Source organism: Orussus abietinus, unplaced genomic scaffold (assembly GCF_000612105.2).
Source record: "Orussus abietinus isolate OABI.00-Male unplaced genomic scaffold, Oabi_2.0 scaffold478, whole genome shotgun sequence".
Lineage (NCBI taxonomy): Eukaryota > Metazoa > Arthropoda > Insecta > Hymenoptera > Orussidae > Orussus > Orussus abietinus.
The window spans coordinates 26,609-53,095 of NW_019394643.1; the positions used below are offsets into that span (position 1 = coordinate 26,609).

Genomic DNA, 26,487 nt, shown 5'->3' on the forward strand with positions numbered 1-26,487 from the left:
TTCGTGGTTCGCCAATTTCCTAAGTTCCGCTCGGTTTTTCAGGACCTCTTTTAGGAGTCCGACTCCCTGCGCGGGGTCGACTCTCTTCGGGGTAGCGACGGTGTCCAGGGTGTCGCGCGAGGGTGGCCGCGCCTCCCTTCGGGTCCGTAATGAACGCGCAGCCACCTTGAACCGGGAAACGGATGAACGGGCACAGCCGGGCTCGCCGAGGGAGTAGCCACTGAAAGGGGATGTCCTCTCTCTGTGCGATGAAAGCACCCTTCCCTGCGGCGCCCGGCCGGCCGCTTTGGCTCCTTTTCCACCCCGGAGGGGGGACAGCGTGTTATAAGCCAGCCATCGACGCCTCGCTGATCTGACGCGATTATACGAGACTTTTTTCAGGACGTCCAAGTATCTGCTGCCTGGCTGCGCCCCAGAGCCGAAGGGTCCGACTCGAGCCGAGGACTGACCGATAGGGACCGATACGGTCCGATAGGGACCGCAGGGTCCAGCGAGGAACAAGCTTCGCTCGAGGTGCAGTTTCGAGCTCCAGACCAGCATCCGAGTTATCTGGGTTAATGCGAGAGATTCGATGTCGAGATGAATGAGGTGATGCCGGATGGACCCTTCTTGGAAGAGATTTTCATGGGGTCCGAATCACCTGGCTGTAGGTTTCGCTTCAAACGAGGAATGGCGAATAGGGACCGCAGGGTCCAGCGAGGAACAAGCTTCGCTCGAGGTGCAGTTTCGAGCTCCAGACCAGCATCCGAGTTATCTGGGTTAACGCGAGAGATTCGACTGCGAGATGAATGAGATGATGCTAGGTGGATTATTCTTGAAGGAGATCTTCGTCGGGTCCGAATCATCTGGCTGAAGGTTCCTCTTGAAACGAGGAATGGCCGATAGGGACCAGCGAGGAACAAGCTTCGCTCGAGGTGCAATTCTAAGCTTCAGACCAGCATCCGAGTTATCTGGGCTAACGCGAGACATTCGATGTCGAGATGAATGAGATGATGCTGGGTGGATCATTTTTGAAGATCTTCGTGGGGTCCGAATCACCTGGCTGAAGGTTCCTCTTGAAACGAGGAATGGCCGATAGGGTCCAGCGAGGAACAAGCTTCGCTCGAGGTGCAGTTTCGAGCTCCAGACCAGCATCCGAGTTATCTGGGTTAATGCGAGAGATTCGATGTCGAGACGAATGAGATGATGCTGGGTGGATCATTCTTGAAGGAGATCTTCGTGGGGTTCGAATCACCTGGCTGAAGATTCCTCTTGAAGCGAGGAAAGGTCGATAGGAACCGCAAGAACCAGCGAAAAACAAGCTTCGCTCGAGGTGCAATTCCAAGCTTCAGATCAGCATCCGAGTTATCTGGGTTAACGCGAGACATTCGATGTCGATATGAATGAGATGATGCTGGGTGGATCATTCTTGAAGGAGTTCTTCGTGGGGTCCGAATCACCTGGCTGAAGGTTCCACTTGAAACGAGGAACAGCTGATAGGGACTGTAGGGACCAGCGAGGAACCAGCTTCCCTTGAGGTGCAGTTTCGAGCTTCAGACCAGCATCCGCGTTATATGGGTTAACGTAAGAGATTCGATGTCGAGACGAATGAGATGATGCTGGATGGATCATTCTTGAAGATCTTCATGGGGCCCGAATCACCTGGCCCTTCATTTTTACTCTTATTCCCTATTAAGGTTAGAGAAGGTTAGGTTAAGAAGTCCCCCATTTCGTTGTTTTTTATCGGAACGTTTTCCAAGATATGACTTTTGCTCATCTCAAACAGATCTTTTTGTAAAATCTGAACATTCTAACGGATAAAATGATGCTCCCTCCTCATTTCATATCCATGCCTAATTGATAAAATGAGGATGCTGTGCCTAATAAAATTAGAAAACATTCCGATAACAAATCAACGAAGCAGTCGCCATTGAGAAGAAGAAGCGCTACCAGGCGGTATAATGTTAAGAAGAATGTGACACGAGTCGAGCATCCTTACCCCGTGTGGAAGAATCGGACTATCAGGACTAAACTGGTGATGGACGCGCACAACATGGCTACCAGCCCGATGATAAGCAGGACGACTCCCAGGACGAGCCTCCATTTAAACCTGCCGTAGTTCCCGTAGTTGACGACGAGGTAGAGGGTGCAAGGGATGAGGACTCCTAGGGTGGCAATACAAACCGCTCCCACCAGGCCCAGAAAAAGGTCCAACTTCGGGATAGCAGCTCCCAGAATACCTGAAGAGGTCCCCGAAGTGTCACCCTGACTCGCCTCTCTTCGTTAGATCACTTAGTTAATTATAAGTCTACGAGACAAACCACGAAGGCTAGCAAGATAACCCTCGAAGAGTTCCTTACAAGTGACTAGGCTGACTCCAATGCGAATCACCAGGTCCCAGAAATATGGCGTCCCCTTGAAAATCCCTTCCTGGATAGCAGGCAACGCATAGTCCTTGTTCAGGATCATGATGGGCATGTAGCACTGTAGACCGTATGAGAAGTAGATGGCCAGGGCTTGCATGATCAGCGCGGTCATGGTGGCCCTGAAGAAGAGGAAGATAAAGGACTATTGCTCTTCAAGATACCCTTAGAGTCCATTTCGTCTCAACTCACGGGTCATTTTCCACGTGGTTCCTGATGAAGTTGCCCACAGCCTCCGAGCCCCACTTCAAGTACCCAACAACACCCACGAAAACGTGGACCATTATCAGCACCGCCATTCCCCAGTTCAGAACTCCACAGGGCTTCAGGTAGTTCTTCGGCTTCTTCATGCAGTGCTCGATCTCCAAGATCTGTGAAAAAAGAATGGGATATGAAGATGAGACTGAAGAGCTGAGGTATTATTTACCCTGAGAGGTGGTTGCCTCAAAGTACGCATGCCAACAAAATCCTGCGATCAAAGAAATGTCAAATTGAGTAAAGAAAATGATTTTATGTAGGGTAAGTCCGGGATATATGGACCACCGGTATAGACGGACAAGTCGAATATTTGACTGGGGTGTCACAGCAGCGCTGCAGTCGTTGTCTGAAGTTGTTCTTCTTGAGTAGACGGAACCACGCTTAGTTTTGCTCATGAGTTTCATGCGTATTTTAGAAGAAAACTTTGTTTATTTCTTTTGGTGAGTTGAAAAATATTTTATACTGGATTTATTTGATATGTGGTTAAGTTAGTTTAAATGATTTCGACGTAAGATCAATCCTATAACTCAAGTGTATACTTGAGTACAATCTTGACCTAAAATGGCATGCCGGTAGCGTTGATTGTCCGGACGCGAAGCTGGTCCATCTATCCCCGACAATTGGGATAGATGGACTACTTGAAAAAACCTGGGATAGGCGGACCATATCTCCTATTAGGGCTTTACTTTCTATATAAATGGATATATGGATGAATGGATGGATGGATGGATGTGAATATAAATCAGACTACCTATATTTTCTAAGTATATTGACTATCAAATTTACTTATCCTTTTTCAAATAGTTTATAACTCTATAGTAATCACTTTTCAAGCAGTTTATAACTTTATACTTTGAAATGAACAATGTTTATACCTTTGATAACATGGATTTCTTGTGTTACACCCTGATTTAGTAACGTATACCAGAGGTCCATCAATCCCTAGGAGGTGGTCCATCTAACCCGAGTACCCCCGGGATAGATGGACTACCGAGTAAAAAAAACAAAAAAAACATAACTTCAAGTGTGATTAGTGTAACAGCTGGAGAAGTGCTTACAATTGTTCAAGGTCATATATACATATTATAAAAAAATATACCAAATCCTAGACATTGCGAAGTTTCAGAAAAAATGACTTTAAAAAAACATGGTCCAACTATCCCGGACTTACCCTATACTGTCTGCCTAACTCACCAAGCCTGGGGAACACATGCTGAAGAACACCGTGCCCAGGAACTTGGGGTATAGTTCGATCTTCTCCTGCACCATGACGTGGGTGGTGCCGATGCCGTCCTTCAGGGAGTAGACCACCCCGATGATGGCGGCCGTGAGGAGGAAGGTGTTCCCTACTGCTGAGAGCGGCGCCAGGTCCTTCAGGTTCCTCGTCATGTTCATCGCCAGGAACAAGGGGAACAGGATAAGCGCATAGTAACCTTGGCTGATGGTCTTCTCCGCGTCTACGCATTCCTGGACGATCCCGGAGATGAACACCACGTAGACTGCGCCGATGCCTATGTAGCAGGTCATCATGGCCACGTCGACGATGCTCCTGGGTGAGTGATTTCCAGGGTTAGGGATGAAATTGGCGTTTGGACGATTTTCTTAGGGTACCAACACCATCACGTCAGGATCCACCTTGCTCTTCAGAGCTCCTGTTGAGAAGGCCACTTCGCAGACCTCGTCGTACGCCAGGACTGGCTTCTTTTGTCGCATGCAGAGCTCATAGTGAATTTGCACCAGGAATTGGACGGCCACGGTGATGAGGACCCCCACGACGACCGTTCCCACGACGCCCACCAGCATCCCGACGCACGCGAAGGCGTTGGGGATGGCGAACAGCCCTGTCCCAGCGGCGCTCTTCACCAGGTTCACCCAGGATCCAGCGTCTCTGAAGAAATACATTTAGTCTTGTTTTAACCCTTTGAGGTCGGTGCCGCCAGCCTGGCGGCATGATGTCATTAGTGGTCATGAAACAACTTTCTGTAATTTATACATAGAGAGTAAAAAAAAAAGTTTGCTAAATTTGCACCGACTAGATGGTACTCGCATCAGAGAAATTTGCCGATCGCAAAGGGTTAACTTAACTCGGATTGAAGACAAAAATTGAAGAGGAGAAGGAGTGCCTTCAAGAGGGAAAGAAAAAACATGTTGAAGAGAGAAATGAAGAAGTATCTTCAAAGAGGAAACAGGAAGTACCCTAATAGCACAAAATATTTGTCCTACATTTTCTATATATTTAACGAATATCGTACGTTTTGGAAATATTTAGCAGACATTTGAAATATTTGCAAAACATTTACTTTAAAATATTATCATTTTAATATTTGTACAAAATTAGCTCCACGTGTTTTCATAATATTTTTCTAACGGATAAACAAAACATTTCGTTTCATTTTAATATAAGTATTATTGTCAATATTATCTGCCGAATACATTATAAACGTATTGAAAATATTTAAAATCAAAATCGCAAGTTTTGCTCTCATAATGAAATACCGGGACGAAAATATTACAAAAGTTTGTTGNATAGTACGATACTAGTTTTTCTTGCGAGCGGTGCTCGTAAGGGTCGTAAGCTTCTTCGGCATCTTCTTCGAGGCCCCCGACTTCTCGGCGCTCACTGGTGGAGGGCTCTCTGGAAATTGATAAAGAATTTAAATACCTTTCGCTATCCTCTTTTCCAAAATTTGGGACATTTCTGGGTAGGTGTCGATTCCTCGAGAACTTACTGGGACATGGCTTCTCTTCGGGTCTTCGGGGTTAGATCGAAGCAGGATCCACCATCGAGTTACTGCCAAGATTCGTGCCAGCAATCGTTCTTTGAAATAACTTTAGAAGAGCTCTTGTCAACGATTTCGATTTTTTCTTTTTTACTCTTCTAGGTTAAGGCGAGATAAAAGAAGACCACGACCGGAAAAGATCGGTCGTGCAGGTCACTTCTCTGCCGACTGGACGGGCCCCTCGAGAGGCGACCCTAGTAGCATAAAATATTTCTCCTATATTTTCTATACATTTAACGAATATCCTACATTTTGTAAATATTTACCAGACATTTGAAATATTTGCCAAACGTTTGCTTTAGAATATTATCCCTATAATATTTATATAATATTACCTCCGTGTGTTTTCTGAGTAATCCCTAGTAGCATAAAATATTTCTTTTATATTTTCTATATATTTAACGAATATCGTACATTTTGGAAATATTTAATAGATATTTGAAATACTTGCAAAACGTNAGGCGACCCTAGTAGCATAAAATATTTCTTTTATATTTTCTATATATTTAACGAATATCGTACATTTTGGAAATATTTAATAGATATTTGAAATACTTGCAAAACGTTCACTTTAAAATATGATCTTTTTAATTGCTTAAATTAGAAGACAAACCTTAGGAAGTCTTTTCCCTGAAATCGTAATTTGGTATTGATCGTTAACGCAGTGGGGCTGCCGATGCGCAAATATGCACCCGGGGACAAAATGTACAACGAAATGACGATTGGTTAAATCTGGACAGATCGAAATCAGAAGACGAGCCTTAAGAAGGTAGATTTTTCCCTGACAAGGTGGTAATAGGGCTGCCGATGCGCAAATATGCTACCGGGAACAAAATGTAGAACAAAACGGCAATTGGTTAAATCTGGACAGGTCGAAATTAGAAGACGGGCCCTAAGAAGGTAGATTTTTCCCTAAAAAAGTAATACGTGGTCCCTGTACACGTGCGAGTCGCCAGTCGTCGGATATGTACCATTTGGCTCTGACTGGTGCTCGTCGGATAGCGGTTAACGCAATGGGGATACCGATGCGCAAATATGGTCCCGAGGACAAAATGTAGAACAAAACGGCAATTGGTTAAATCTGGACAGATCGAAATTAGAAGACAAACCTTAGGAAGTCTTTTCCCTGAAATCGTAATTTGGCATTGATCGTTAACGCAGTGGGGTTGCTGATGTGCAAATATGCTCTCGGGGACAAAATGCACAACGAAATGACGATTGGTTAAATCTCGACAGATCGAAATTAGAAGACGAGCCCTAGGAAGGTAGATTTTGCCCTGAAAACGTAATACGTGATCCCTGCCCACGTGGGAGTCGCTAATCGTCGGATTTGTACCATTTGGCTCTGGCTGGTGCTCGTCGTATAGTGGTTAACGCAATGGGGTTGCCAATGTGCAAATATGGACCGGGGACAAAAGGTACAACGAAATGACGATTGGTTAAATCTGGACAGGTCGAAATCAGAAAACGAGCCGTAGGAAGGTAGATTTTGCCCTGAAAAGGTAATACGTGATCCCTGCGCACGTGCGAGTCGCCAGTCGACGGATTTGTACCATTTGGCTCCGACTGGTGCACGTCGGATGGCGGTTAACGCAATGGGGCTGCCAATGTGCAAATATGCACCCGGGGACAAGATGTAGAACAAAACGGCAATTGGTTAAACGGGGACAAGTCGAAGTTAGAAGACGAGCCCTATAAAGGTAGATTTTTCCCTGGCAAGGTGGTAATAAGGCTGCCGATGTGCAAATATGCTCCCGGGAACAAAATGTACAACGATATAACGACTTGTTAAACCTGGATAGGTCGAAATTAGAAGACGAGCCCTATAAATGTAGATTTTTCCCTGGCAAGGTGGTAATAAGGCTGCCGATGCGCAAATATGCTCCCGGGGACAAAATGTACAACGAAATGACGATTGGTTAAATCTGGACAGGTCTAAATTAGAAGACGGGCCCTAGGAAGGTAGATTTTGCCCTGAAAAGGTAATACGTGATCCCTGCGCACGTGCGAGTCGCCAGTCGTCGGATTTGTACCATTTGGCTCCGACTGGTGCACGTCGGATGGCGGTTAACGCAGCGGGGCTGCCGACGGACGCCTCGGCGGACACATTGAGGGCGCCCGCTCGACTCGATAATCGGCTGCCATTCATACACCTTTCATTGGATTGCGATTGAGCATTAAAGAACCGGGCGCGGTGCATTAGCGACGGCGCGTTAGCATTAGGAGGCATCATCTCGAGTGTAAACACGGCATGGGCACCGCGGATTTTGGTCACAGTCTCGCGCCGCGTGACGCCCGCGCGGCCGGGATTAATCGGGCCAGATGTCCGCCGTCTTCGAGGAGAGAAGGAGAGGAAGAGTGGAGAAGAGGTGGCGAAGAGGAGAAGCGGAGAAGAGCGTGCAAGGACCATTGGAATCCCCCGAAAGGGAGACCAGGACGTCCTTTCGTGCGGCTGCGTCTGTTTGCCGACACGTTCTCGATGGCTGGTCCCGCAAGGACTCGAGTCACCGACTCGGTCCCAGGACTCGACCCAGATGTCCTGGAGTCGCTGAAGGGCTGGCACGTGCTCTGGTCCCGTCCTGGGAGCTGCGGGACCGGTCATTCCGGGAAGGTGGAGTTTCGCAACGAACCTGAAGGAAAGGACATCGGAGCTTGCGAACGTCCCGGGGGGCAGGACCAAACTGGACGAGGAAGGACCTGCTCTTCTAGGGCGAGGAAGGAGCTTTAGGAATGAAAGGAGCAGTTTTATGCGATGAACCTGCAAAACTAACATCGAGACGATGAAAGGGTTTGGGGGTATCGCGTGCCCAGGAGTAAAAGGACGTGCCAGGACCTTCCCGCCTGAACTTTCCCTGAGAATGATTGAAGGTTCTTTTATGTAACGCAAGCGTGGTGTACGAGCCTTCCCGCGACTTCCCTAGTAGCACAAAATGTTTCTCTTATACTTTCTATATATTTAACGAATATCATACATTTTGGAAATATTTAACACACATTTGAAATATTTGCAAAACGTTTACTTGAAAATATTATCTTCTTAATATTTGTGTAATATTAGCTCCACGNATAAATATTTTGTGCTACGTCTGGGCAAAATCGATGTTAGAAAAGTCGAAATCCACCCAGGACTTACATTATCCTGGCGGATATCCTTGAATCTACGAAGCCCATCCTGGAGAATCTTTCTCTCGTCCTGCATCGAACTTTCTGGCTGGAAAGTGAAACTTCAGACGATACACCTGCAGGACCTCCTATAAGCGCAGGGCGTCGCGACGGAGCCAGTCACTCGCAAGGGTCGGCCAGGACGAAAAGGATAGGCGCAAAGGGCCAGGACCTTCCCAGGAGCGAGGAAGGACTCGGAGATCTTTCGGGACTCTTTGAGCCCGATCCTTTTGAGCGACCTCGCAGCCTCGCCAGGACGAACTGCGGCCACAATGCGGACCGCAGGATCACAGGACACGGATCCTGGGACGTCCTTTGACCAGCTACGACGAGGATCGATTCGCTCGAGCGAGTCGCTCGGAATAATCGAATCGTCGCTTCGGACCCAATGATTCGCGCCTAACCGGAAATCGAGGATCCCTGATTTTAAGGACGACAATTTTCGGTTGGCTTAAGGACTCGTCGTCCTTATCGTTAATCCCCTTAAACGACCGATTTAAATCCCCTCGCGGGAAATTGAGGAAAAAACGTCCGGGGGACCTTTGGGCCCAGGACCCCTCGGCCCCCTGCCAGGTAATGCCTCCAGGTAATGTCCTGCAGGATTTGCGGCCTGGAATAATTTAACGACGACAACGGCTCGGTTCCCTTGGGACCTCCTATAAGCGCCTCGCAATTAACCGTGGACATCCTGCTACCCCTTTCCTTTTGCACCCCTCGATCCTAGGATCAACCCTTGTTTTCGAATTTCTCCGAATTTCTCCGAATTTCGCAGAATTTTCGGATCTCTCGATATAACTCGCCCAATTTTATTAATCCTGTAAATTGTTATTGAATATTAGAAATTACCGATAATTCTTATAATTTATTTCATTTGCATTGAGCTTGAATTAAATAAAAACGGATCAAATATTTAATTGTAATTGAACATCTAAAATTATCGATAATTCTTATAATTTATTTTATTCGCATTCAGCTTGAATTAAATAAAAACGGATCAAATTTTCAATTGTAATTGAACGTCAGAAATTACCGATAATTCTTATAATTTATTTTATTTGCATTGAGCTTGAATTAAATAAAAACGGATCAAATATTTAATTGTAATTGAACATCTAAAATTATCGATAATTCTTATAATTTATTTTATTCGCATTCAGCTTGAATTAAATAAAAACGGATCAAATTTTCAATTGTAATTGAACGTCAGAAATTACCGATAATTCTTATAATTTATTTTATTTGCATTGAGCTTGAATTAAATAAAAACGGATCAAATATTTAATTGTAATTGAACATCTAAAATTATCGATAATTCTTATAATTTATTTTATTCGCATTCAGCTTGAATTAAATAAAAACGGATCAAATTTTCAATTGTAATTGAACGTCAGAAATTACCGATAATTCTTATAATTTATTTTATTTGCATTGAGCTTGAATTAAATAAAAACGGATCAAATATTTAATTGTAATTGAACATCCAAAATTATCGATAATTCTTATAATTTATTTTATTTGCATTGAGCTTGAATTAAATAAAAATGGATCAAATTTTCAATTGTAATTGAACGTCAGAAATTACCGATAATTCTTATACTTTAGTTTATTTGCATTGAGCTGGAATTAAGTAAACACGGATCAAATTTTTAATTGTAATTGAACATCTGAAATTGTCAATAATTGTCATTAATTGCGGCATCTAAATAACCAATGATCTAGGGTGTAAATTTACATGGGGATTTTTCTCAATGTACATTTTTTATTTTCGCTTAGAATCGTGTGCGCAGGACCGTGAGATGCTTCTCCAATGGCGGCTGGTGATTCGGACTTCGGGCGAGGTAATTTATCCACCGCGAGCGTAAATCCCCGTTGCGGCTTCCCGCCGTTTCGCCCCTTTTTTTCCGGGCCCGGCCGCCGCAATCGGCGGCATCCGGCCGCGAGGCTTTTGAGCGCGGCCCACGAGAGTGTGAAAATGTTTTGCAAGCCGGAAAGCCTCGGCGGAATCCGCGGCCGGTGGGCGGGTGCGGCCGCAAAAGCGAAAGCGGATTCCGCGGAGCGCGCGAAAAAATCCGCGCCCACGGGAAAAGGATCCCGGGGGATCCGCGGGAATCTCGCGAGCCCGCGCGGTCCGCGGCGGAACCGCAGCAGTTTTATCAGCGGCGATAACGCGATCCATGGTTAGTGCGGAATTTCGGGAGCGTTTTCGAGCGGACGTCGAAAACGAAGTACAGAAATTGAGGAGAGAAGGAGAACGCATGCGTTTCGCAACGGAACTGCGGCAATTATATCAGTGAAGATAACGCGCGCCAGGGTTAGTGCGGAATTTCGGGAGCGTTTTCGAGCGGATGTCGAAAGCGAAGTAGAAAAATTGAGGAGGGAAAGAGGACGCATGCGTTCCGCAACGAAACCGCGGCAATTATATCAGTGACGATAACGCGATCCAGGGTTAGTGCGGAATTTCGGGAGCGTTTTCGAGCGGACGTCGAGAACGAAGTACAGAAATTTAGGAGAGAAGGAGAACGCATGCGTTCCGCAACGGAACCGCGGCAATTATATCAGTGAAGATAAAGCGAGCCGGGGTTAGTGCGGAATTTCGGACGCGTTTTCGAGCGGACGTCGAAAGCGAAGTAGAAAAATTGAGGGGGGAAGGAGAACGCTTGCGTTCCGCAAAGGAACCGCAGCAATTATATCTGTGACGATAACGCGATCCAGGGTTAGTGCGGAATTTCGGGAGCATTTTCAAGCGGACGTCGAAAGCGAAGTAGAAAAATTGAGGAGGGAAGGAGAACGCACGCGTTCCGCAACGGAACCGCAGCAGTTTATCAACGGCAATAACGCGATTCATAGTTAGTGCGGAATTCCGGGAGCGTTTTCGAGCGGACATCGAAAGCGAAGTAGAAAAATTGAAGGAAGGAGAACGCACGTGTACCGCAGCGGAACCGCGGAAGCGTCATCGGCCGCGATAACTCCTGCGGAATTCCGGGAGCGTTTTCGAGCGGACATCGAAAGCGAAGTAGAAAAATTGAAGGAAGGAGAACGCACGCGTACCGCAGCGGAATCGCGGAAGCGTCATCGGCCGCGATAACTCCTGCGGAATTTCGGGAGCGTTTCCAATAAGGCCTCGAAATCAAAGTTAGTATGAAAATTGACGGAGGGAAGGGAAGGACGACGCGCGCGATTAAGTCGGCTCGCTCCGGCCGAACCGCGGCGGGAAAAGGAGGCGGCGGTCGAAAAAGGGCGAAGGGCCGCTTAAACGGCGCGCGGCGCTCCGATTGAAGTTCCACCCTCGCAATTAATCCCGCGAGGGGTCGCGCTCGAAGGTTCCTCCCGCACGCGTCGGAGGAGACTGCGAAAAGCGGCGAGGAGGAGCGGAGAGCGGCGAAGAGGAGCGGAAAGCGCGCGCGAGTCGGTAACGAAGGGCGGAAGGATCAAAGCGCGCCGCGGCCAAGATGGCGCCGCTGCCCTGTCCTCGAGGCTTCTCCGAGGGAGGTGCACCCCTTCGCCTCCTCCACCTTTTCCAGTAAAAAGCGACTCTCGGATGCCCTCCGCGGCGGAATCCGCCAGGACCGAGGTGGTTTTCAATCTCTTACTCCCCGAGCGAGGCGGGAAGAAAAAAGCGACTCTTAGAGGGAGAAACTTGAAGAGGAACCCGAAGAGGATGCCGAAGAGCAGGCTCCGGGGACTCGGCGTCTTACCCAGGAAGTTCCAGAGCTCGGGGTAAGGGTGAGGTTGGAACAGAGATCCGGGGGACGCGGAAAAGGATGCCGAAGAGGAAGCTGAAATTGAACCGAGGAAGAATATAGTCGAGCCGAAGAAAGGAAAGAAACCAAAGCGGAGGAGGCCGAAGCTAAGGAAGCGGAAGACGAAGTCGAAGCCGAAAAATACGAAAGAAGTCTGGATTAGGACGGGGATGGAACGAGAGGAGAAACGCAGATGTCAAAGAGGACGAAGAAGAGGAAGTCGGAGCCAAAACCGTGGAAGGCGGAAGAGCTCGCAGCCAGAATCGCCAATGATCTAGGGTGTAAATTTACCGATTGGAAGATTACCCCTCAAATTTACATATATAATGTAGACCAATTATTAACATTTCATATGGGAAATTACCATTTGTATGTAATATTACCCTGTATGTTTACATATCAAATGTCCGCCTACGGTACATCCTTTGGGTAAATTTAGATGCCGAATGTGAAATTACCCAGACAATGTAATTTTACGTTATTAATACTGGCATCTAAATAACCAATGATCTAGGGTGTAAGTTTACCGATTGGAAGATTACCCCTCAAATTTACATATATAATGCAGACCAATTATTAACATTTCACATGTGGAATTACCGTTTGTATGTAATATTACCTTTTACGTTCACATATCAAATGTCCGCCTACGGTACATCCTTTGGGTAAATTTAGATGCCGAATGTGATATTACCCAGACGATGTAATTGTACTGTTATTAATTAGGATATCGAAAACACCAATGATCGAGGGTGTAAATTTACCGATTGGAAGATTACCCCTCAAATTTACATACATAATGTAGACCAATTATTAACATTTCACGTGTGAAATTACCCTTTGTATGTAATATTACCCTGTATGTTTATATATCAAATGTCCGCCTACCGTACATTCTTTGGGTAAATTTAGATGCTGGATGTGATATTACCCAGACAATGTAATTTTATGTTATTAATATCGGCAATGGAATCACCAATGATCTAGGGTATAAATTTACCGATTGAAATATTACCCCTCAAATTTACATGCATAATGTAGACCAATTATAAACATTTCACATGTGAAATTACCCTTTGTATGTAATATTACCCTGTATGTATACATATCAAATGTCCGCCTACGGTACATCCTTTGGGTAAATTTAGATGCCGAATGTGATATTACCCAGACAATGTAATTTTACGTTATTAATAGTGGCATCTAAATAACCAATGATGTACGGTGTAAATTTACCGATTGGTATATTACCCCTCAAATTTACATATATAATGCAGACCAATTATTAACATTTCACATGTGAAATTACCCTTTGTATGTAATGTTACCCTGTATGTTTATATATCAAATGTCCGCCTACAGTACATTCTTTAGGTAAATTTAGATGCCGAATGTGAAATTACCCAGACAATGTAATTTTACGTTATTAATACTGGCATCTAAATAACCAATGATCAAGGGTGTAAATTTACCGATTGGAAGATTACCCCTCAAATTTACATATATAATGCAGACCAATTATTAACATTTCACATGTGAAATTACCCTTTGTATGTAACATTACCTTTTACGTTCACATATCAAATGTCCGCCTGCGGTACATACTTTAGATAAATGTAGATGCCAAATGTGATGTGGAAGGCGGAAGAGCTCGCATGCAGAAAGAGGACGCAATGGGAACTCTCGGGACGCGGAAGCGAGAGGACGCCGAAGAGGAAGAGGAAACCGAAGGGTTTCCGCGAGCACTGGGTCCGCGCGTGGCGCCCAGCCGGTCGCCCGGGCCGGCGAAGCGGAAGGTCCGAGGTTTAGGGTTTAAGGTCGGGCCCTGTCGATCGGTACCCATCGCTGGGTGGGCCCGTCGACAGGATCGCCAAGTGGAGCGTGAAAGATGGTCTCGCCGGGACCGGGCCCTAGGGCCCCGGGCCCCCGCGGTCCCCGAGAAACGAAACGCGGGGCCCCGGTAGCCTCTTAGCGGGGCGTCCCGCGATTTCTCGGCACCCCGGTACGAGCTCCCCCAGGGGCCCGCTGTATCGGGCCCCGCTCGTGTAATTTGAAATCTTCTCAGGGACTCCGCGGCCCCTCCCTCCCCGTCGCCCCCGGGGCCCACAATGGGCGACAAACTCCGGCGAAATTCACCCTGCAATCAGCGCCGCGACGCCGGGCGTTTCTCCCAGGAATCGCGCCACAATGCCGGTGGGCGTCGCGGGCCCGAAAGGCCCAAAAGGCCCGACAATCGGATCCCTAACAAGGGCCCAATGAGCGCTCAAAGTGACTCGCGCGGGCAAGAAGGGATTGCGGCTCTCTTAAGGTGAAGTGAAACCCCCTTCAAATCAGTCGATTCGAATACAACACTTTTTTTTAAGGGTATTAGACCAAACGGTCCGAAACTTTGACATGTGACTCGTGATCATCTAAGAATTGTCCTGACACATTCAAAATTTGGATTTTTGGAGAAAGTTGTTTAACTCAGCCCAGACCAGAACCAAAATGGCGGCGAGCTCTCATATTTCGATCGATATACAATTATCGAAGGCTCTGATATGAGAAACGAAATTATATTTTTTAACTTATTAACATAATAAGAATACATTTTTTACTTCACGACTATTATCGGACACTTCATTTGGTATCAAAAAACATGAGAAATTTTTCTAATATTTTCCTTCCGCTATTTCATTATGGGAGCAAAACGCGTGATTTTGATTTTAAATATTTTTAAAACGTTTGTAATGTATTCGGTAGATAATATTTAAAAAATACATGTATTAAAATGAAACGAAATGTTTTGTATGTCTGGTAGAAAAATATTACAAAAACACATGGAGGTAATATTATATAAATATTATAGAGATAATATTCTAAAGTAAACGTTTGGCAAATATTTCAAATGTCTGATAAATATTTACAAAGTATACGATATTCGTTAAATATATAGAAAATATAAGACATATATTTTGTGCTACTAGGGCAGTTGTACATTTGTCTCAGTGTATATGTCGACAGGTGGGAAGAAACTGGTCGATAACCTAAAAAGATAAATAAATAATTCTGGAAAATAAAAATCACGTTACACGGAAATCTGTATAATTCTGCATAATTTAATTAGGGGATTGGTTTCGAGATGCAGAATTTTCCGCGGCGTAATCCGAGAGTTAGGTTAGGCTTTTGTACGGAAGCGAGGCATTTCCGAGGGCCTTCCGCTGCGAGGTCGTCGCGCGATGTTAATATCGGGTACTATTACAATATTACTGGGCGTCAATGTTATCTGCGCCGGCAGCGCAGCCGAGCATAGATTCGCGTCGCGATACGCCGCCGGCATAATGGAGGCGAGCCGTTCGACCCCATGAAACGCAAGGTCCCCATGGAGCGGACGCCCCGCCTTCTCGTGTTCTGGGTGATAACGCGATAACAGGGGCTGCCGGGACTCGGCTGTTCTCACGGAGCAGGCCCTCCTCGTCGCCTACTGGAACGACTCCTATCGGCGATTCTCAAATTTCTGCGTAACCTCTTCCTTAACCCTCTTCCTTTGAACACGGAGCCATTTCGACATATGGGCGAAATTCGTCTGACCGTGCAGGCAATATTGGACCAAACGTCGGGCGCCTTTAGGCGCTCTTTGTAGCCGAAGGTTTAATCGTAATTTTTTCTCTATGAGAATACCAAACGGGCCGATTTTAAGGGCTAGTTTCCTATATCCGCGCAAATAGAAGAACTTGGCGAGATTCGTTGAGCTTTCTGGACGACTTAATATATCGCTATAGTAGTTAACTCTTTGAACACGGGGCCATTTCGACATACGGTCGAAATTCGTCCGACCGTGCGGGCAATATTGGACCAAACGTCGGGCGCCTTTAGGCGCTCTTAGCAGCCAAAGGGTTAAATACTGAAAAACAAACATAAATTATAGATTCGTCGATATTGTAAGTCGCAGTCCTTGTTTACATAAATTGTTTCAACGTTGTTCTTCCTGGTTATATGTTACGACCATGATTAAAATCATAATATTGGTACATTATGCGAATGTTGGCCAATATGTTGCTAATAATTTGCAAATCTTGAAATTCATTTCTATTTTGACCCTTTGAACACGGAGCCATTTCGACATATGGGCGAAATTCGCCTGACCGTGCAGGCAATATTGGACCAAACGTCGGGCGCCCTTAGGCGTTCTTAGGAGCCAAAGGGTTAAATATTGAAAAACAAATATAAATTAAAGATTCGTTCGATACTGTAAGTCGCAGTCCTTATTTACATAAATTGTTTCAACGTTGTTCTTCCTAAGTTATATATTACGACCATGTGTAATATCATAATATTGGCCATAATGCGATTGTTGGCCAATATGTAGTTAATAATTTGCAAATCTTTAAATTCATTTCTATTTTAACCCTTTGAACACGGAGCCATTTCGACATATGGGCGAAATTCGTCTGACCGTGCAGGCAATATTGGACCAAACGTTGGGCGCCTTTAGGCGCTCTTAGGAGCCAAAGAGTTAAATATTGAAAAACAAATATAAATTAAAGATTCGTTCGATATTGTAAGTCGCAGTCCCTGTTTACATAAATTGTTTCAACATTGTTCTTCCTGATTATATATTACGACCACATTTAATATCATAATATTAGTCCATTACGTGAATGTTGGCCAATATGTAGCTAATAATTTGCAAATCTTGAAATTCATTTCTATTTTAACCCTATGGACACGGAGCCATTTCGACATATGGGCGAAATTCGCCTGACCGTGCAGGCAATATTGGACCAAACGTCGGGCGCATTCAGACGCTCTTAGTAGCCAAAGAGTTAACCCTTTGCACTCGGTTGTCCCCTCTGAGGGGACATTTTAAGTCTACATGGGATGGCGCCGAGTGCAAAGGGTTAATATTTATTATGAATACTCGCATATGTACCTCACATCACCTTAATTAATTTTTTAGATTTTGATATTGGGCAATTAACGATTTCTTATCACAACGTTATGCAGCTGAAGCAGCGGGAGAAAATCTTCTGGAAGAGGGGAGGGGACCCGATGTACATTTTTATTTGTTTATTTATTATTTCAAGGTATGACGAGTAGTCAACGATTCCTTATCGCTTCATCAGGGAGGTGTAGGGCGAAACAAATCTCCGAAAGAAGGGCCCGATAAGCGCCGCTTTAGGACCCCTTAAAAAGCAATACGCGTCGAGCCGGCTCAATAATGTCCTGCGAATCCTCTTGCCACGTGGCCGGGTTATCCTGCGATCTTAAATACTTGCCGGCACGTGCCGGCCAGGATCGACTCTCGCGGGCCATCCTGCAGAGTCGTGGTCGTCCTGGGAGTCCAACAGGATCTCTGATCCATCTCCTATATATCCACACTTATTCCGCGATCTTGGATGCCTCCCACCAAACACTACCCTGTTAAAAAAATTCATAAAATTCGTAACCTTTTAGTACATAAGGTTGCAGTAAAATTCTAAATTCGAGGTCCTAATAGTGAATTAATATACATTTATTATAAAATTCGAAGTAAATTTATAATTGTATAATGTCCTGGTGTAATATTGTGAAATTTCGAAGAAAAATTATGAATTTGATATTGGAAAGTCAATTCTAAAGTAAACGTTTGGCAAATATTTCAAATGTCTGATAAATATTTACAAAGTATACGATATTCGTTAAATATATAGAAAATATAAGACATATATTTTGTGCTACTAGGGCAGTTGTACATTTGTCTCAGTGTATATGTCGACAGGTGGGAAGAAACTGGTCGATAACCNTAAATTTCTAATACATGTTATACATTTCATTTGAAAATACGTTATAAAATTGGTATACCACGTCTGAATAAAACTTCCAACAAAAGTGTTATAAAATTATCATATTTTTTTTTAACACCGTGTGTTATAATTACATAACATTGGAATACAATGGTTATGGAATGGCTATGGGATACAATAGAATACAAACGTTATATAACATTTTTTATATTAGAGAATTATATTGCTGCGGAGGAAATAGTAATACAAATCTTACTTATATGTTATATATATGTTACATACGTTATATAATGGTTATATTAATGTTACGTAACTATGTTTGGTGGGCTCGTCCTTCGTCTTCGTCCTTGCCGAATACTAATCGATTTTTAACGCGTCCTTTTATCAGGACGTTCCCGACTCGCACCTGTCGAAGAGCGTCACCGAGTGATAAGAGCTGCGTTATCATTCCGACAAACAAGAAATGTGCGACACTTTTTGAGTACTTAGATCAGTACTCGACTTGCTCTTATGCGTCATCCGAAGTCGTCAGCATCCACCTGCAACAATTGTGTCAGCTGCAACAATTCCTCATTATCTCTCGAGGTCGTATATCATTCTTCTTTTTTATTAATATTGATAACAATTCCCCCGTAGGCGTCAGAATAATGCGTAAATACGATTGTTTCCGTTTTTATTCCTATCCCATTTTCAGCTGCATTTACAGATGGCTCTTACAGAAATGTTTAAGCTACTTGTACATGTGAGAAAGTAAAGTTACCTGAATTAATTGTTTAATGGGACAGCTTTTAACTGTATCGAGAACAGACGTTTCCAACAGATAGGCATCTGTAACTTTTAAGCTCTTATTTTCCTCAGGGTTCATTCTTTTTATTTTTCCGTGCAAGTACGAATTAACGCAATTATTTCTATTGTCCATTACCATATCCAATGCCGATTTTCGTTGCGGATCCTAATCTGTAACTTTTAAGCTCTTATTTTTCTCAGAGTTAATTCTTTCCTTTTTCTTGCAAGCACGCATTAACGCAATTACTTCTATTATCCAATCCAATGCCGATTTTCGTTTCGGACCCTAATCTGTAACTTTTAAGCTCTTATTTTTCTTAAGGTCCATTCTTTATTTTTCCGTGCAAGTACGCATTAATGAAATTATTTCTATTATTCATTACCATATGCCGATTTTCGTTGCGGACCCTAATCTGTACCTTTAAGCTCTTATTTTCCTCAGGGTTAATTCTTTTCTTTTTCTTGCAAGTAAGCATTAACGCAATTATTTCCATTATCCATTACCATATCCAATGTCGATTTTCGTTGCGGGCCCTAATCATCCCCATGCTAGGTGACGAAATCCTAAATCTGTGCCATCTCCTTCGGACTTGCATCGAGATGAATCGTCATCATGAAAGGCACCGAAGGTACCCCTGGGTGTGCGACGACGTCGCGTACCTTTCCCTCGGGGGTGGTCCCGGGACACGTGCGATCCTCGGGGTAAGTAACGACCCCCGGGAGGGTGTCTGAGGTTTCCCCGTCCTCCGTCCACCTTTTTCCTTTCCCTTTCTCCGCCGCTTCTAATTGGGTCGAGCCCGGCCTACGAAATTGCGGGATTAGCCGCGAGAGGACACGTGCTCTTAACCGGCCGTTAATTGCGCCACTCGTTACCCCTCGGTACCGCTTCCTCGAGACGAGGAAGCGCCGTTTCGTCCACGCGTCGATAATTGCGCCACCCCCCTCCCACCCAATGGATGGAAGAATATAGAATAATTGAGGAAAGGATAATACAAGTAGGCCCAAACGAGATCATTTCGGATGCTTTCAATATGTACAGTCTTTGTTCAATTGCAGATCCCGCGGTTAGGTCGGCAAGGGCATTCAAGCCCTTACCGTGATTTCTGTTATCAGGAAAATTAGTCGGCTGATTTTTAATGCCGTGGAAATTAACCGACTAACGAAAATCAGCTGACTTTCTGTTGCGCGTGGAAATATTCGGAATGATTTTAATTACTATGAAATTAAAAAAGAGAAATAAAAAAAGATCAGATCGTTTCAATTTTACATAAATGAGCCAGTCAGCTGATTTTAATTGTAACGGAGATAAGTCAGCCGATGACAATCGGCTGATTTTTATTCTCATGAAATTCAGTGGACTAGGAGCGATCGATCGATTTTTATTATCATGAAAATCAATTAGGTAATTTTTATTTTTTATTACCACAAAAATTTCAATTTGTCCAGGTTTTTACGAAAAAAGAAAAAATGAAAGATTCATTAAAATCGCTGATCCCTGACGGGATCATCTCGAGGTGGCTTCTCGTGGACGTGGGATAATCCCTAGGACGAGGTCGCCCCTCGAAAGGGTTGGCCCTTTATCGTAAAAATCAGCTAGCTAATTTTTTTTATTACCAGGAAAATTTCCATTTATCCAGGTTTTTGCGAACAAATGAAGATTCCCTAAAATCGCCCGATCCTTGATGAAATCTTCTCGAGGTGGCTAGCTAATTTTTTTATTGCCACAAAAATTTCAATTTGTCCAGGTTTTTACGAAAAAAATGAAAATTCCCGAAAATCGCCCTATCCTTGATGAAATCTTCTCGACTTGGCTATCTAATTTTTCTTTATTACCACAAAAATTCCACTTTATCCACATTTTGCGGAAAACATGAACAATTCCCTAAAATCGGCCGATCCTGGATAAAATCTTCTCAAGGTGGCTAGCTAATTTTTCTTTATTACCACGAAAATTCCAATTTATCCACATTTTTGCGTAAAAAATGAACGATTCCCCAAAAATCGCTGTTTCCTAAAATTGCCCGATCCTTGATGAAATCTTCTCGAGGTGGCTTGCTACTTTTTTCCTATTACCACGATAATTCCAATTTATCCACATTTTTGCGTAAAAAATGAACGATTCCCAAAAATCGCTGATCTCTGACGACATCTTCTCGAGGTGGCTTCCCGTGGACGCGGGATAATCCCTGGGCCGAGTTCGCCAGCTCGAAAGGGTTGGCCCCTTATCGTGAAAATTGACTACCTAATTTTTTTTATTACCAGGAGAATTCCCGCCATGATATTTCGATTAATCCGGTTTTTTGCGAAAATAATGAAGATTCCCTAAAATTGCCCGATCCTTGATGAAATCTTCTCGGGGTGGCTTGCTACTTTTTTCCTATTACCACGATAATTCCAATTTATCCACATTTTTGCGTAAAAAATGAACGATTCCCAAAAATCGCTGATCTCTGACGACATCTTCTCGAGGTGGCTTCCCGTGGACGCGGGATAATCCCTGGGCCGAGTTCGCCAGCTCGAAAGGGTTGGCCCCTTATCGTGAAAATTGACTACCTAATTTTTTTTATTACCAGGAGAATTCCCGCCATGATATTTCGATTAATCCGGTTTTTTGCGAAAATAATGAAGATTCCCTAAAATTGCCCGATCCTTGATGAAATCTTCTCGGGGTGGCTTGCTACTTTTTTCCTATTACCACGATAATTCCAATTTATCCACATTTTTGCGTAAAAAATGAACGATTCCCAAAAATCGCTGATCTCTGGCGACATCTTCTCGAGGTGGCTTCCCGTGGATGCGGGATTATCCCTAGGACGAGGTCGCCCCTCGAAAGGGTTGGCCCCTTATCGTGAAAATCAGCCACCTAATTTTGTTTATTACCAGGAAAATTCCCGCCGTAAAATTCCAACTTATCCAGGTTTTTGAGAAAAAAATGAAGATTCCCTAAAATTGCCCGATCCTTGATGAAATTTTCTCGGGGTGGCTTGCTACTTTTTTCCTATTACTACGAAAATTCCAATTTTTCCACATTTTTACGTAAAAAATGAACGATTCCCCAAAAATCGCTGATCTCTGACGACATCTTCTCGAGGTGGCTTCTCGTGGACGCGGGATAATCCCTGGGCCGAGTTCGCCCCCTCGAAAGGGTTGGCCCCACTTAGCTCTCGGGGTTGGTCGGCGCCTCCGCGGCCGTCTTAGCCTCGAAGCCACCGACGGAAACGGCGGAGCCGGCTTCCCTTATCTCGAGTCTGCAAGACTGCCTCCGGTAATACTCCGTCCTGGAAACCCTTACGAGCGAACCCCGTGAAATATCGCTAAACGGCTTGCACCCCTAGCGAGCCCCCGCGATATCGCGCCACCCCCGGGCACTCTTATTGGAAAGTACCCTCTGCCCTGTCCCCACCTCCGAAGTCGAAGGGGACCGATCGATCTCTGATCGAACTTAAATTCAGCTGATCGTGATTTTGTCCAGCGGAATCTAGGGGGAAATATTTTCATAACTCTCAATCGAGACGGCATCTCTCGCACTTTTGTATACTGTTTAAAAAAATTCATAAAATTCATACACTTTGAGTACATAAGATGTTTGACTCACACTGTTTTCAAAATTGCACCCATATGCACTTGGGGGTAAGATATAATAAATTCATGGTTTTTGGATAGTTGACTCACACTATTTTCAAAATTGCAGACATATATGCACATAGGGGTAAGATATAATAAATTCATGGTTTGATAAATAAATTCATGGTTTTTAGATAGTTGACCCACACTATTTTCGAAATTGCAGGCACATATGCACATAGAGGTAAGGTATAATAAATTCATGGATTTTAGATAGTTGACTCACACTGTTTTCAAAATTGCACACATTTGCACATAGGGGTAAGATTTAATAAGTTCATGGTTTGATATATAAATTCATGCTTTTTAAATATTTCACTCACACTATTTTCAAAATTACAGACACATATGCATATAAGGGTAAGATTCATGGTTTGATAAATAAATTCATGGTTTTTAGATATTTGACTCACACTATTTTCAAAATTGCAGACACATATACATATAGGGGCAAGATATAATAAATCCATGGTTTTTAGATATTTGACCCACACTATTTTCAAAATTGCAGATACATATACACATGGGGGTAAGTGCGCGAATTTATCGCGACCCCAAGTATATTCATGCGTCGATATATATATTTACGGATCTATATACGTATACACGTATACATGTATATATACGCGACGGAAGGTCGCGAAGTCGCCGCCGACGTCGTCGACGTCGGAACGAGCGAGCCCGCTTCATTATACGCGACGCTCGCACGCTTCGTTTGTCCCCGGAAGTCGTGCCACCGTCAGGGGGTGGGTTTAAAGAGGGCGCCACGGGGTGGGCTTGAATTAATACAATCACGAGGGCCCGTCGCCGCTCCGAAGCGCGAGGGGGTTGCGAGCCAAGATAACCACCCTTCGCTTGTCATCCAAATTATACGCCACCCTCCGTTACCTACGTCTTCCACCCCCTCTCGCCCTCTTCTGACCATCCCAACTCGGGGCGGTTGCTCTGCTAAGGAGAGAACAAGGAAAGTCAACAATTTGGATATTCAAGGAAAGAGGTAAATCCTTTCGACGGGGTGAAAAATAAATCCGAATTTGTCCTATCAGAGATTCCTACAAAATTTCTAAGGGGATATTTCTAAGATTTAGAGGTGGAGTTTCGATTTTCCAGGTAAGGGGTGGGTTTTAATGAAATCAGGTGTTCGATCGGTCGTGATGGATGGAGATTTATGGGAGAGGTGTTGGAGGGGTGCTGCGGACCCCCGCGAATCGGGGTCGCGACTCACTAAGGGCGAAATTTCCACCCCCTCGGCGCGCCCTCGGAATTTCGCGATTTTCTTTTTTTTAATAATTACACCTTGAGTGCGATACTCGGGGTCGAAAAAGTTGTTTAGGGGTTATCGGGCGGGGGGAGGGAGTTTAGGTATTTATTTTCTCATTTTATTTCTGCGGTTTAATAAATCTTGGGAAAAGGAGGGAAGGGGAGATGCGGCACGAGGAAGGGCTCGATAAATGTGGGGAAACGTCGAAGGGGTGTTCGACGAGCCATCGAACCGATCGGCGAGGATCCGAAACACTTATGGGGCCGCCATTTGCTTTATGGGGCTTCTTATCGGTACGCTGCCGGCCCATAAACACGGCGCACCCCCGCCAGGGACTCCGTTTTAAGGCGCACCCCCGTGGGGGTGTAAACCGGGACTCGGAGGTCGCATATGTACCTCACCAAAATCGCGACGCTTCCATCCCCCAAAAAATACCTTCTAACCCCATCAGTTACAAACGGAATGTTTTTCGAAAAGTCTAAATCGTTAGGTATTTTGAAAAGGAAGGGTACATTAACTCTTTGAACACGGAGCCATTCCGACATATGGGCGAAATTCGTGTGACCGTGCAGGCAATATTGGACCAAACGTCGGGCGCCTTTAGACGCTCTTAGTAGCCAAAGGGTTAATATTTATTACGAATACTCGGAGGTCGCACGTGTACCTCATCAAAATCGCGACGCATCCCCCAAAAAATACCTTCTAACCCTATCAGTCACAAACGGAATGTTTTTCGAAAAGTTAAAATCCCTAGATATTTTGAAAAGGAAGGGTACATTAACCCTTTGTGGTCGTATGTCTACTCTCAGCCACCAAAATTCTCTTGATCTTGGGAAAATGCGACCGCAAAGGGTTAACTCTTTGAACACGGAGCCATTTTCACGTATGGGCGAAATTCGTGTGACCGTGCAGGCAGTATTGGACCAAACGTCGGGCGCCTTTAGGCGCTCTTAGTAGCCAAATGTTTAAACGTTGGCAGCGAATGGCAACTCCTAAAAACCGCCCTAAATCCCATCAGTCATAAACAGAAGATTTTTCGAAATGTTTAAATTCCATGGAATTTCGAAGAGGGGATAAATATTAATATTTATCCCAAATCGGTCAGCCGCGACTCTCCCCTTCAAATGTTGACGTCGAATATCAACCCTGAACGAACCTCTCCAAACTCTAATAGTAATGAACAGAATTTTGTTTAAAAAGTTTAAATTCCATAGAATTTCGAAGAGGGGATAAATATTAATATTTATTCCGAATCGCGATTTTCCTTTCATACGTCGACATCGAATATCAACCCTGAATGGACCTCTCCAAACTCTATTAGTGATGAACAGAATTTTTTTCAAAAAGTTTAAATTCCATAGAATTTTGAAGAGGGGATAAATATTAATATTTATCCCGAATCACGAGTCACGATTTTCCTTTCAAACGTCGACATCGAATATCAACCCTGAACGGACCTCTCCAAACTCTATTAGCGATGAACAGAATTTTTTTCAAAAAAGTTTAAATTCCATGGAATTTCGAAGAGGGGATAAATATTAATATTTATCCCGAATCACCGGCCACGACTCACCCCTTAAAGGTCGGCGTCGACTGGCACGTCTTCCCTCGGTGGGGAACGTCTCGCGGGGGCGGGAGGCTGCGTAGCCATGGGGCCGCGAGGGGGCGAGCCCCTCTCCCCTTTAAACCTGATTGGATGCAGAGTTATCTCGCGCTGCGTTACTTCCGGATGATTGGTCGCTGCGGTCGTCATGACTACCCCACCGCCTCCCACGTGGGGTCCACCCCGATGCCCCCGTCCCGCGAGGCACCCCCGGCCTCGTATGCTCGCCTGCATACCTCGATAACGCGGCAGGGCTCTGCGTTACCGACCGAGGCGGCCCGTATCGGCCGCGATACCCCCGCGACCCGAACCGCGACGCCCTACCCCTCGACGCATTTCAGCGTAACCAGACTTTAGTTAAACTCTCTAGAAGCGATCTAGGAATTAACCCCGAAATTAAATCGAGGAGGTTCCCCAAATACATAACAATAAATCACTGCGATTTGTAATCCGCGCAGTTAATCATTGACAATATATATTGATTATATTACTTTCAGCCCTCTAACCCCTCTTTAACTCTTTGAGGCACGGTGATGTTAAAAGTGTCCCACCTTTTTAATCCGTGAATATGCACGGTGGGACTATTTGAGTCCCACCGTGTAACAAGAAACTTAATTGAATTATTATTATTTTTTTTATCTTTTATATTATGTTATTCCTTTATTAATGAAAATAAATCAACTTTGTTCAATTTAGAAAGAAATGGAATTTCTGTGCAACATGGGCCTTTTTATTTTCTGACATTCCGTGCCTCAAAGGGTTAAGGTGACGCGAAAAGGTCTTGTTTATGAAACTTTTCTACAAACTGGGTGCACCGAATTATCTGAAACCTTTAACACGTGATTATGGAAGTTCTAAAATATTTCTATTTAGCTCGGACAAGAACGAAAAAAAGGCTTTTCTTTTACGGAAAAATGATATTTCACGACCATTGCGTCCATCCTTAGGGTCTCCATAATCACGTGTTAAGGTATCAAATAATTCGATCCACCCAGTTTGAATAAAATTTTTATAAATATCTGGATTTTTTCTTACATATATATCATCCATTCATATCACCTTAACGCTTTCTAAGTTTAAGATCTACCATGTTAAAGTATCAGATA

The 26,487-nt window shown here is 44.3% G+C and overlaps 2 protein-coding genes across 2 annotated transcripts; both read right to left on the reverse strand.

Moving 5' to 3' along the window:
- Nucleotides 1–1,974: 1,974 nt before the first annotated feature.
- LOC105700126 (proton-coupled amino acid transporter-like protein CG1139) lies at nucleotides 1,975–4,187 on the reverse strand. Its single transcript, XM_023432924.1, has 4 exons — nucleotides 3,855–4,187; nucleotides 2,595–2,773; nucleotides 2,301–2,524; nucleotides 1,975–2,219 (listed from the first exon to the last, which is right to left on the reverse strand). The coding sequence occupies exons 1-4, from the start codon at nucleotides 4,185–4,187 to the stop codon at nucleotides 1,975–1,977; spliced, it is 981 nt and encodes a 326-aa protein (XP_023288692.1).
- Nucleotides 4,188–4,262: 75 nt separating this feature from the next.
- LOC111674041 (glutamate transporter polyphemus-like) lies at nucleotides 4,263–5,397 on the reverse strand. Its single transcript, XM_023432925.1, has 3 exons — nucleotides 5,390–5,397; nucleotides 5,194–5,295; nucleotides 4,263–4,548 (listed from the first exon to the last, which is right to left on the reverse strand). The coding sequence occupies exons 1-3, from the start codon at nucleotides 5,395–5,397 to the stop codon at nucleotides 4,263–4,265; spliced, it is 396 nt and encodes a 131-aa protein (XP_023288693.1).
- Between the last annotated feature and the right edge of the window lie 21,090 nt (nucleotides 5,398–26,487).